The 11,262-nt window shown below is 67.7% G+C and overlaps 1 protein-coding gene across 1 annotated transcript; it reads right to left on the bottom strand.

Annotated features, from left to right (window-relative positions):
* Window positions 1-5,120: 5,120 nt before the first annotated feature.
* NKX1-1 (NK1 homeobox 1) lies at window positions 5,121-8,311 on the bottom strand. The gene is made up of 2 exons (XM_037050182.1): window positions 7,849-8,311; window positions 5,121-5,983 (listed from the first exon to the last, which is right to left on the bottom strand). Exons 1-2 carry the CDS (start codon window positions 8,309-8,311, stop codon window positions 5,121-5,123), a joined length of 1,326 nt encoding a protein of 441 aa, XP_036906077.1.
* Between the last annotated feature and the right edge of the window lie 2,951 nt (window positions 8,312-11,262).

The following is an 11,262-nucleotide window of genomic DNA, read 5'->3' as shown; positions in this document are numbered from 1 at the left end:
AGCCAGGTCCTCAGTAGGGGGTGCACAAGAGGTATCCACACATTGATGTTTCTCTCCCTCTTTCTCCCTCCTTTCCCCTGTCTAAAAATAAATATCTTTTTTTTTTTTATAAATAAAATCTTTTGTTTTTTTTAGATTTTATTTATTTATTTTATCTTTAGAGGGGAAAGGAGAGAGGGAGAGAAACATCAATGTATGGTTGCCTTTGGTGTGTCCCCTGCTGGGAGTTGGCCTGCAGGGAACTGGCCTGCAACCCAGGCGTGTGCCCTGACTGGGAACCGAACCTCGATCCTCTGGTTCGCAGGCCTGTGCTCAATCCACTGGGCTACACCAGCCAGGGCTAAACATCTTTTTTTTTAAAGAAAGAAAATGAGCTCTACATGTTACATTGCAAGTATTTCCTCATTTCGTCTGATTTCCCTTATGTTGCTTTTTGCTGTGTAGACTTTCTGTGTAGTTAATTTAATCAGTCTTTCATGCCTTCTGAGGCTTGTGTGTCTTCCCCAAAGATTACATTAAAAATTCTTCCATATTTTCTTCTGTACTTCACAGTTTTTATCTTTATATTTAAATCACTGATCTGTATCTCCTTTATTTTAATATAAAACGTTACCTAGGCAATCTAATGTTTTACTCCAAATGGTTTGTCCCCCCATTCGCGGGGGAGTTTGTGTCTCTGCACTTGGAGCTCCGCCTTGACCTCACACTGAAGTCTCCTGGGCGCGCTTCGGCCCGCCCGTCAGCTCTGCCTGTTGCCGGGTGTCTCCGTGCTGGCCATCTCTCCCCTCGGTCTGCCCTGAGGCACAGGCAGAGAGCCGGCAAGCCGCGAGGGGGTCTCTGTGCAGTCTGGCTCAGGAAGGGTTTGTTGCTGTGCCCTTCATGGCGTGTCTTCCCGTGGGCCTCCGTGGGCGCCTGGTAAAAGGGGAGCCTGTGGGTGTGTGGAGGGCGGGCACGGGCTGGCCTGCGTGGCCAGCAGGTGGGTGCAGGGGTCTAGTGATGGGCGCTGGGGCCCCTTCCCTGGGCCCCGGTGATGGGGAGGCGGCTGCACCTGCCCTGGCAGGGCCCCTCCCCTTTCCCACCCGTATGTGTCACAGGGCGGTTTGGGTCTCTGTGAGTCAGGGAGGGGCGAGGGGGCCTGGGGGGCCCTGGCCACTGGAGGAGTTTGGTACAAGGGGTGTGAGCCCACCTGCAGGCGCGGGGCGGGCACCCCTTACGTGGGCAAGAGCTGGGCAGCAGCTCCTCTTCCTCCCACGCCCTCACCCCCGGGGTTCAGCCTGTCCTCAGCCCCGGTGGGGTGGGGACAGGGACGCGACTGCTTCAGAGGGGCTGCCACACAGGACAGCAGGAGAGGCAGGACTCGGCATCCTGGAGTGCTGCCTGCCTGTGGGGCGAGGGACCCTGGAATGGGACCCCCAGGGACCTGTGTCCTCCCCTCGAGCCACACTGCATCTGGACACAGACCTGCTCAGCCAGCCCCCAGCCCCTCGCTCCCCTCTGCTCGCCCCACGGTGCCCACTGTGAGCAGGCGCTGCGCTTGAGGACCTCTTCCACTCCCCCCACCAGGGCTGGGGGGCTTTCTCTGCGCTTCATGACACTTCCTGGTGGCATGTCACTCTCAGGGCTCCCAAGATGGAGACCTGGGGACTCTGCACCTGTCCTGGGTGCCACCCTAGGATGCTGGGTATGACAGTTCAGGCCAGCTGCCCAGGAGCCAGGGGCAGGTGACATGTGACACGGGCGGGTGACGGCAGAGGGACAGGAGGAGCACCGCCGAGTGTGGGGAGGGCACCCACAGAGCCTCCTGCTGGGGTGAGAGCTGGGGTCCAGGGTTCGGTGGCTGAGTCGGCAGGGGCCACACCGGGCCGCCAGGGCTTGCTGTGCAGTCAGGTGGGGGCCGTGGTGCCAGCTGGGTGACGGCAGTGCCCTCAGCTCACCCTGGTCCCTGTAGGGCAGGAGGGGCTGTGACTCCAGAGTCCCCGTGGCTCGGAGGAGGATGAGGATGGAGCTGCAGAGGAACCCCACAAGGGAGTGGGGTGCTGGGTGGGAGCAGCGCAGACAGCAGGTGCCCACCTGAGGGTGGAGCCCCAGGGCCCCTGTGTGCCAGTGGGGCGGGGGCAGTGGGGTGGGCACAGGGGCAGAACGAGGCTGGGGAACCTGATGCCAGGAGGGTGGGCGGGGGCTGGGCCAAGCGGCTCTTTGCAGGGGTGGCAGGTCCCACGCCCTCTCCCCTTTCAACAGGGACAACACTTCAACAGCTAAAAGACTACATTTCCCAGCCTCCTCAGGCTAGGAGTGGCCATGTGACCAAGTGGCCAGTGACGTCAGGACAAAGGCGTGTTCTTCCCCCTTCCCTCCCGCTGCCTGGGAAGGGGATGCAGTGGCTGGAGCCGTGCCCTTCCCTCGGGTCTGCGGGGATGAGGCCCAGCCCAGGGGGTGACTGGGAGACAGCAGGACCCCGCTGGGTCCCCAAGGACTCTGTGAAGGTGTCACCATTGTGCAGGGCCACCCGCCACCAGGATGAGCTCACACAGAAGAAAATAAACTCCTTCCCACACTTCATTTGGAGTTTCCTTTCCTGCAGCCCCAGCCGGTGCTAAGCAACACAGCAGGGGCCAGCCCCGGGCAGTGGGCTGTGGGCTGGTGGTGGGGCAGCCTGGGCGGGGCGGGCCCAGGGAGGCCTGGTCCAGGCTGGTCCCCAGTGCCAGCCTCGCTGTTTGGCAGGAGGCGCCTTCCATGCTGGGTCTTTGTGGCGGGACCCACACGAGTGAGATTTGGGATGGCGAGGTGGCCACTAGGCAGGATGAGCCCTAGGAGCTTTGGGAGGCCCCTCCAGATGCTGACACCAAAGTAGGACCATGGGGAGGGGCACTGGGGTCAGGGGTCAGCAAGGTCACCTCTCATCTGTGCCCAGCTCTGGCCCTGGGGAGCTGGGACCCCGAGTCAGACACAGGAACCCCTGGGCACCGGGCTGGCAGGGGTGGGGTGTGGCCCAGTGGGAGCACTAGAGGCAGGTCCGGCCTGGGGCTCCTGGGAAGCAGCCAGAGCTGCCCCCCGACAGGCACACAGTGGATGCCGGGTGCCCAGCAGGACAGTGAGCTGGGGAGCCAGGACGGCACAAGGTGGGGCCCATGTGGACTGAGCCGAACAGTCTCCCAGACCCAGTTCTCCCCGCACACTGTGCCTACAGCCATAGCGCAGAACCCAGGGGTCACTGGGAGACTCAGATGGGCGGTGCGGGCCTGTCCCTTCGAGGGCCAGCGCGAACCGACTGTGCTGCAAGGCCTTCAGGGCCCGGAGAGCAGCCTGCCCAGCGTGTCAGAAGAGCCTGGAGGTGGAGCAAGGTGCATGGCCGGAGAGTGGCATCGGGGAGAGAGCGTTGCAGCCCTGGCTTCACGCCTCTTCCAGGCTGCCAGGGTTGATGTCGGAGGGTCCACAGGTGTGGCTGCTGTGTTCTGGGTGACCTTGGCAGATCCCCAGGGCTTGGTGGGTGAAGGGGACAGGGAGGAGACCAGAGCGGGGGTACCTGTGTCTGCAACCCCCCCTTGCTGGCCTCTCTGCTGGCGAATGCTGAGGGGCCAGGCAGGTGGGGCGGGTGCAGGTGGGGCAGCGGAGGGGTCAGGTGCTGATGCTCCACTGAGACCTGAGTGCCATGCAGGGACTGGGCTGGGGTCCCTGTCCGCGCCCAGGTGGGCTCCGCACGGGGGGCTCCAGGGAACCAGAGCCCCTTGGGAGCAGAGTGGCCCCTTCAGGCGCTGATGAGCCCCGTGGCCTTGCCCTCCGCTCCTGGGGGTGGGGCACTTGATGTTCTGGGCCCCTGGAACCCCACTCAGAGTGCTCAGCACGCTGATTCTGCCCACGGCCAAGGGCCTTCTGGAGATTTCAAGAGCTCCCTGGGGCTCCTCAGCTGCCTACACGCTGGAAGCCTGGTCTCAGTGTGGGGCTGGGGGTGTCCTGGCCTTTCTGCACCCCCTCTTGCCCCCACCGGGGGGTGGTGCTGGGCTCTGGGAAGCTGGGCGAATCCAGCCTCTGGGCTTTCAACCCTGCAGTGCCCCTCGCTGTGGACCTGGAGGCTGGAGGTGCCGGCGGTTCCAGCAGGGGCCAGGACTGAAGGCGAGGGGCAGCCTGAAGGGCCAGCCACCCGGGCCGAGCGCTAGATCAGGGTGCTGCCCCAGGGCCAGGGCTGCCCCGCACGGGCCACCCGCAGGTGAGGGAGAGGCGGAGGCGCTCTCTGCCACTCCCGGGGTGCCCCCTCCCGCCCCCGTGCAGGGTCGTCAGGCTCCGGGGCCAGGCCCCCTGCCCCGGCCCTGGGGAGGACCAGCGGACCCAGCACCGTGTCGTACCTCCATAGTGCGACTCCCGCCAGGAGGCCAGGGCAGGTGCACCCCCCCCCCCGTGTTTTCTCCGAGCCCACGGAGGGGGCTGCCCTTCACCACTGGCGCCCATGCCCCAGCAGACACTCGGATCTTTCCAGGAGAGCGGCCACACTGGAGCCCCGGGCCCTGACGGGCGGACTCGGAGTCTGGCTGGGGGTCTGCACCCCTGCAAGTCCCCTTTTTCTGCAGCTGGGAGCGCCTGGAGCTCCCTCCTCGGGGGCCACCCTGTCCTGGCCGCTGCCCAGGTGCCGCGGGGATGAGGGGTGCAGCGCTGCGACCCTGCGCCGGCTCTGTCCCACGGGGCATCCCAACTCACCCCGAGAGTGCTCCGAGGCTGCACAGCACAGAGGACTTCCCGGGGCTACGGGGGGTGCGGGGGAGGCCCTGGCCGGGACGCCGAGCTCGCACAGCCCGTGAACCTCCGCGCCCGCCCCAAGCGCACGGGGTCCACGACGAGTTTGGCTGCGAGACGCCGACCCGCGGGGAATCTGGGACGCGAGCCCCACGCCCGAGAGAACACCCCGCGGGCGTCTCGGTCGCACTGAAGTCCCCAAGGAAGAACAGCGAGGAGGACAGGGCGCGGGCGCGGCCTCCTGCGGTTTATTGATTGAATTAGTTCGGCAAAGTGCTTCCAAGCGGGGCGGGCCCGACGCGGACAGTCGTTTATAAATTTAAAACTCTTCCGTAGCAACCGGCTGTACACAGAGTCAGCGACCGCGCCTCCCTGAAGGGCCGCCCGGGCCGCGCTCAGAGGTGCGGCGCGTAGAAGGCGGGCGCGCCGTAGGTCTGCGAGCCCAGCACGAAGGGCGACAGCACCGCCGGACTCGACAGGAAGGGCAGCTGCGCAGCGCACACCAGGCCGCCGGGGCCATGCGCCGGGTACCCCGCGGGGCCGTGCATGGCGAGCGGCGCGCCCATGGGCGGTGACGGGCTGAGCGGGCTGAGGCCACCGGGCAGCCCCGCTCCCGGCCCCGCGCCGGGCCCCGGACCCCCGGCGCCGCCGGTCGGCGCGCTGGTGTCGGCGCCCGGGTTCTGCTTCTTCCACTTGGTGCGGCGGTTCTGGAACCAGATCTTCACCTGCGTCTCGGTGAGGCTCAGCGACAGCGCCAGGTTGAGGCGCTCGCACACCGACAGGTAGCGCGTCGCCTTGAACTTGTTCTCCAGCGCCACGAGCTGCTCGTAGGTGAAGGCGGTGCGCGCGCGCCGCGGCTTCCCAGACTTGGAGTCGGAGCCCGTGCGCTTGCGCTTGGGCTTGGTGGGCCCGGCGGTGCCCTGCGGGGTCGTCCCCGCGCCCCCCGGCGCCGACGCCCCCGCTGAGGCCCCAGGCGGGCCCGGGGCTCCGGGTGAGTTTCCCCGGGCGCCGGGCGCTGCGGCCTCGTCCACGGTGCCGGGCGCCTCCTCGGCCTCCCCCGCGCTTGGGCAGCCCGACCCGCGGGCCGCGAGGCCGCCCCCGCCTCCTGACGCCTCCTCCGCACTGCGCGCCGCCCCAGCCTCCGGCGCCCGGTCCTCGTCCTCCGGCGCCTCGTCCCCGCTGTCCGCGCTCGGACTGCGGCCGCCGCTGCTGTAGCCGTTGGCCTCGGCCTCGTCCGCCTGGTAGGGGTCGCCGGAGTCTGCGGGCGGGGACGGGACGGGACAGTTAGACTCGCGCCCTCCTTCCCGGCTCTCCCTCCCGCAGCTGCGGCCGTTCCCGCGCCCCCGCGGGGATTCCCTTTTCCCGTTTCGTTGATTCTTTCGTCTGTTCGCCTCCTTCCCTTTTCCCCTGCGCCTTCGCCCTCCTTCCCCTTGCCCCTCTCCTCCACCCGCGCTCCCACCGCACCCCCCGAGCCCCGCGCCTTTGCCCGAGCAGGACCCGCTCACTTTGCGGCAGGAGTCAAAGCTCAGATCGAACCGCGGGGCAGATACAAACTTAATTAAACTCATTTTGTGTAACGTGCAAACTAGTTAAGGGCCATTTAATTTATTTCGGCCTATATCTCCCTCTAATGACGCAGGGCGCGGGGCCAGCCAATTACCTGCCACCTAAGAGCCGCGGGGCCAGCGGCGGGAGTGGGTTGGAACAGGCCGCAGGGAGGGTAGGTCTGGGGACCCAAATTGCCTGCCCAGGCCTCCGCAGAGGCCCCGGCGGAACTGGAGCCGCAGATCCTCCAAGCAGAGGACCCGCGGTGGCTGCGTTTTGAGCCTTGGGAATTTGGAAGAAGGCTTCTGTCCTGGGCAGCGCCTGGGAGTGGTCTGTGCAGCTCCCAACCCCACAAGTGGTTCTACAACCAGCAGAGAAACCAGGGCAGGTGCCCTTCATGGTGCCCTTCTGTCCGGCACCCAGTCCGCTGTGGGGTCGGGTTGGCACCCGGAGACCATGGAATAAACCACAAATTCAGCCCTGGCGGGTTCCTTCGGGGTAACCAAAGAAACTACCAAAGGCTGCAGAGCAGGTGCCCAGCAACCCCCACCCCTTTAGCAGAAGCAGGGGGCCTGAGAGCCCCTGTGCGCCCAGCCCCTTCCCTGTCCAGAGGTGGAATGAGGAGGAGGGGCCCCACCCGGCTCCCTCTCTGAACCAGCAAGAGCCTGGCCTCCCGCCTGGGATGGGCACTTCCTCCGAGTGGAGGCTCTGGGAGCCCCAGCCAGGCGGACGCGCAGGAAGGACGGCCTCCAGGAAGGGTCCGCACCTGGAGGAGCTGAGTGCAGGTGCCTGGAGGCCCCCTGCCCCGAGACCCTCCCACGTTCTGGTCCCGGGGAGCTGAGGGGCCTGGAAGTTGGAAGGAGGAGGGGCCTGGGCAGGGGGCACAAAAGCAATCAGGAGCTGGTCGAATGCAATTCCCGATCAATAACGGCCCCTAATAAGTGTAATAGGTTTTAATCGAGTAATTATCCGAATTTTGACCCTATAATTTAGATGTTCGGGGGAGACTTCGCAAGGTGCTTGAAAGAGATACGCACGCGGCCGTAATGGGATATCGACCGGCCGGGCGCGGCCACCCCGTTACCCGCCGCTTTCCGCCGCTAAGCACATTTCCCCTTAACTGTAATCGAAGGGGTTTAATTGTTTTTCCGGAGATCACCGGCCTTTTGTCACAATTAGTCTGATTTGTTTAAAAAAAAAAAAAGGAGGGAAGGAGGCCTGGGGCGGCTGCGGTGGGGGCAGGGAGGTCACCAGCCAGCCGCCTGCGCGTCCTCCGCTCTTTCAGCACCGCGGACCCTCCGCTGCGGGCACGCGCGGTAGCCAAACCTCCGGCGGCCCCGCGGCCCCGCCGCCTTGGGCCAGCCCCGCAGAGCCATCCGGGAGGCGCGGTTGTGCGCGGGCCCCAGAGTCCGGGTCGGACGGAGACCGAGGGCCGGCTGGTGCGGCCCCGTGCGCCACGAACTTCACACTGAGCTTTGACCCGGCCCGCCAGGCTCGAGGAGGGGGTCCGGGAACGTAAACGCAGAGCACTGCCCGTCCCCCGCCCCCGCCCCCCGGCGCCGGTGGTGTCCTACTCACGCGCTGGCTCCGCTCCGGTGGCGGTTCCAGCTCCTCCGGCGGCGGCGAGGGCGCGGCGCTCCAGCTCCTCTGCGAGCGGCGGACGCCCCGGGGCGGCGGGGACCGGGGCGCACGGGGCCGGGGCGCACGCGGTGGGCGCCACGGGGCCCAGCAGCACACAGCGGCGTCTTCTGCTGTTGAACTTGTTGGGGTCCAAGATGTCCAGCACCGAAAAAGAGGTGGGGCGCGGCGGTGGGGCAGGGCGGGCCACCCCGGCTCCCTCGGGCGCCGCGGGCGCCGTGTCACCGGCAGCCAGTGGCGGGGCTCCGGCCCGGGGGAAGGCAGGCAGTTCGGCGCGCCCGTCCATGGTGTCCCGGGCGGCGGCAGCGGGCGCAGGCGGTGCGGGCCCGGGGCCGGGTGCGGGCGGCAGCGGCGGCGGCAGAGCGGGGCCGTCCCCGGGAGCCGCCGGGCCGCTCGCGCTCATGCCGGCCTCCCGCGGATCCGGCCGCTCGGGACCCGCCGGCTACTGGGCTCCCATCCCTGGCGGTCCGTGCGCGGCCGCACAGTCTCGCGCAGGCCGCCGCGGCGCAGCTAGATCTCCGCGACACACCCTGCGCCCCGCGCTCCGCCGGTGCTGCCCGGCGTTGCCGCCGCCGCCTCAGGCGCCCGCCGCGCCCGGTCCGCGCATTTATGGCGACCCCGCCGGCGGCGCCTACGCGCCCACACGCCGCACACACGTGCGCCCGCAGGCGGCCGCGGGGCTCCGCCGCTCTCGTTAGCGCGCGCGCCTAATTGGCTGCGAACGGTCCCAGGCGGAGGAGGTGGGCCTCTCGCGGGACACACGGACGGAGTCTGGGCCGGACAGACAGACGCGCAGCCCGGGGCAGGAGCGGGACCCGCCGGGCGGTCGCGGTCAGCGGCGCGTCTCTGCGCCTCCGCTCGTCCAGAAACGGCGCTCCCGCCTCCTGGGCTCAGGGGGAGGAGACAGCCCGGCCTTTAAATAATTGCGGGATCAATCGGCGGCGAAGGGGCTGCGGGGGCCCCGGGCGCGCGGTCGGGCAAGCGCTCCGAGTTGTCTGGGACATCGCGGCGCGCGGGCCCCCGCGCTCTGAGCTCCCGAGGCTCCGGCGACCCTCGGCGGCCGGGGCGGGGAGTGGGGTCCGCGCCGCGACCTCGGCCCCCGCCCAGTCGTTCCTTCAGAGCCCGGTCCCGCCTTTCTCGGCCGCTCCTCTCCTGTCTCGGGGTCCCCCTTGACCAGGGTCTTGCCCCTCCCCCACTCCCTCCCTCCCCCCGCCTCCCCCTTCGCGGCGTCAAATTAGGGCCCGGCCTGGCGTCTCCGAGGGGGCGGGGCCGACGGCCCCCAGCGTCCCCCTGAGAAGCGACGTGGACAGTGAGGACGGCAGGACGGCCCCCGCGCCCCTGCCCCGCCCCCAAAAGGGGGACCGCACAACCGTCTGTGCCCTTCAGGTGGCGGCGAACTCCCTTCCCCACGCGCGGGGAAGCAGGACGCCCGCGGCCCCGGCCTTTATCTGTGCACGTTTATCCACAGCGGCGAGGGCTGCGCCGCAGGCTCCGCGCCCTGGCCGTCGCCCTCGCCCTCGCCCTCGGGGGGCCGCGCGCGCCCGACCCCCCTCCAGTCCCACGAGCACACCGGCCGCCGGTGGGGCCCAGGTGGAAGCCGCGAACGAGTGTCCAGAGCGTGTGCGGCTGTGCGTGACGGCGGCGATGTGCGCGGGCGTGCGCACGAGCGGTGTGCGCGCCGCCTCACACTGCGGTCCCCGGAGCCTGCTCTGCGCACAAGGACGGGTCCTTTGCAATTACCGCGGGCAATGATCCTTTGGAAGCAGAAATTAAAAGTTGGGAGAAATAATGGGGGGCCGATGGGCTGTAATTTGGGCCACGCTCGGACATGCTGAGCCTCAGGGAGGCTGGGACTGCGGGGGGAAGCCAGGCGGCCCTCCCCCCGCCCGGCCCCTCCCCCGCGTGCCGGTCCGTCCGAGATTCTAATCAGACCCACAACACTGTGTCCTTCCTCGCCAGGACTTGATTATTCTTTATCTTTAAATTATAAATCACCTCTGGGGGAAGGAGGGCGGATAATCTCTCATCTCGGGGAGGTAATTATCTCCTTCCCGCCCCCACCCTCCTGGAGGGCTCTCCGGCTCTCTCCGCCCCTCCCCCAGCCAAGTTTGAATAGAGATGTGCTCACCGTTCACACACACTCACTCGCGCTCATTCACCAGCACCGCCACACGCAAGCACACATTCATTCAGGACGGCCCAGGCGCCCCGTGCGGGCGTGTGGCCCCGCCGCGCTCGCACCCTGCAGCCGGCCTCCCCTCGGCCCCGCGGTCCCCGAGCTGCGCCACAGACGCGGAGCTGCCGGGCGCCCGGGGAGGCAGGTCCCAGGGCAGACCCCTGGCCTGGCCCTGGGTGGCCTCCTTGTGACCCAGCTTCCCACCCCTCAGATGTGCCCTCTGACTCCAGGCCGCCGTCACAGCCCCCACGCAGGGTCGGCCCTCGCGCCCACGCGCACACCGGGTGCCTGCAGTTGAGGAAGGGAAACCGGCCTCCTTGGCGCAACTTTCACTGACCCGGAGCAGAACACACGTGAAGTGACGTTCGGCATCACGCCGAGGCAGTGCCGTGTGTGGCGAGAGTCGCTGAAACGCGGCAGAGGGCGCAGGGCACACTGAGTCCGACGAGTACGAGGAGCAGGATGAAGGGACAAACCCTGACGGACAGCCACACGGCCCCCACCCCGGACACACACGCGCCGCAGGCGGACCGCTCACGCCGCGGAGGGCCGCTGCGGCCTCGGGGCCCAGCGCTGCGCGGGGAAGCGCGGAGTCCGCCTGGAGTCTGGAGGGGCCTGGAGACCCCTGCTTGGCCTCCCCTCCTCCCTGCCCTGCAGCGTGGTACGGGCGGGCGGGGGACCGGTGGCAAAGTCTGCTGCGGCGACAGGGAGGTGGGAGGCGGAACCCAGAGCTACGGAGGGAACCTAGGGTCGCTTTCTGGGGGGAAGGGGGCTCCGGGTGTGGAGGGGGCTCAGGGAAATCACAGAGCCTCCCACCCCTCCCTCCCACCCTCTAAAGAGCAGCGGGAGCCAGACAGGGCGCGGCCTCCCTCCTCCTAGCTGCCCGGGGACCGCCCCTCCCTCCCCCAAACTTCAGCCGGTGCGTCTGGGACCCTGAAGACGTCCTTTCGCCCTTAATCACGATTGATCGCCACTTAGCCCTCATCTGGGCCATCTTCGCCCGTCTGCCGTACCGGGTTATGGCCCAGCCGCCAGCGTCCCCGCAGGGCCCCAGGTGGGCCTGCCAGGTGGCATCAGTGCGGGAACCTGGAGGCCTCTGCGGGTCCCGGGGACAGCAAGCCCTCTTCATCGCTAAGCCCCGCCCACTGCACGTGCGCCCGGACTAGTGGGGTGGCTGG

The sequence above is a fragment of the Sturnira hondurensis genome, unplaced genomic scaffold (genome assembly GCF_014824575.4).
Source record: "Sturnira hondurensis isolate 20B ecotype Veracruz unplaced genomic scaffold, ASM1482457v3 Scaffold0000780, whole genome shotgun sequence".
Classification (NCBI taxonomy): domain Eukaryota; kingdom Metazoa; phylum Chordata; class Mammalia; order Chiroptera; family Phyllostomidae; genus Sturnira; species Sturnira hondurensis.
The sequence above is the reverse complement of the archived record's forward strand: the minus strand, read 5'-3'. Positions and strand labels throughout refer to the sequence as shown.

Bases quoted from the DNA above. Each gene is read 5' to 3' on its own strand.
- NKX1-1 (XM_037050182.1), bottom strand. From the start codon at position 8,311: ATGAGCGCGAGCGGCCCGGCGGCTCCCGGGGACGGCCCCGCTCTGCCG. The intron at 5,984-7,848 runs GTGAGTAGGACA...CCCCGCCCGCAG, and splicing joins CACCGGAGCGGAGCCAGCGC to ACTCCGGCGACCCCTACCAG.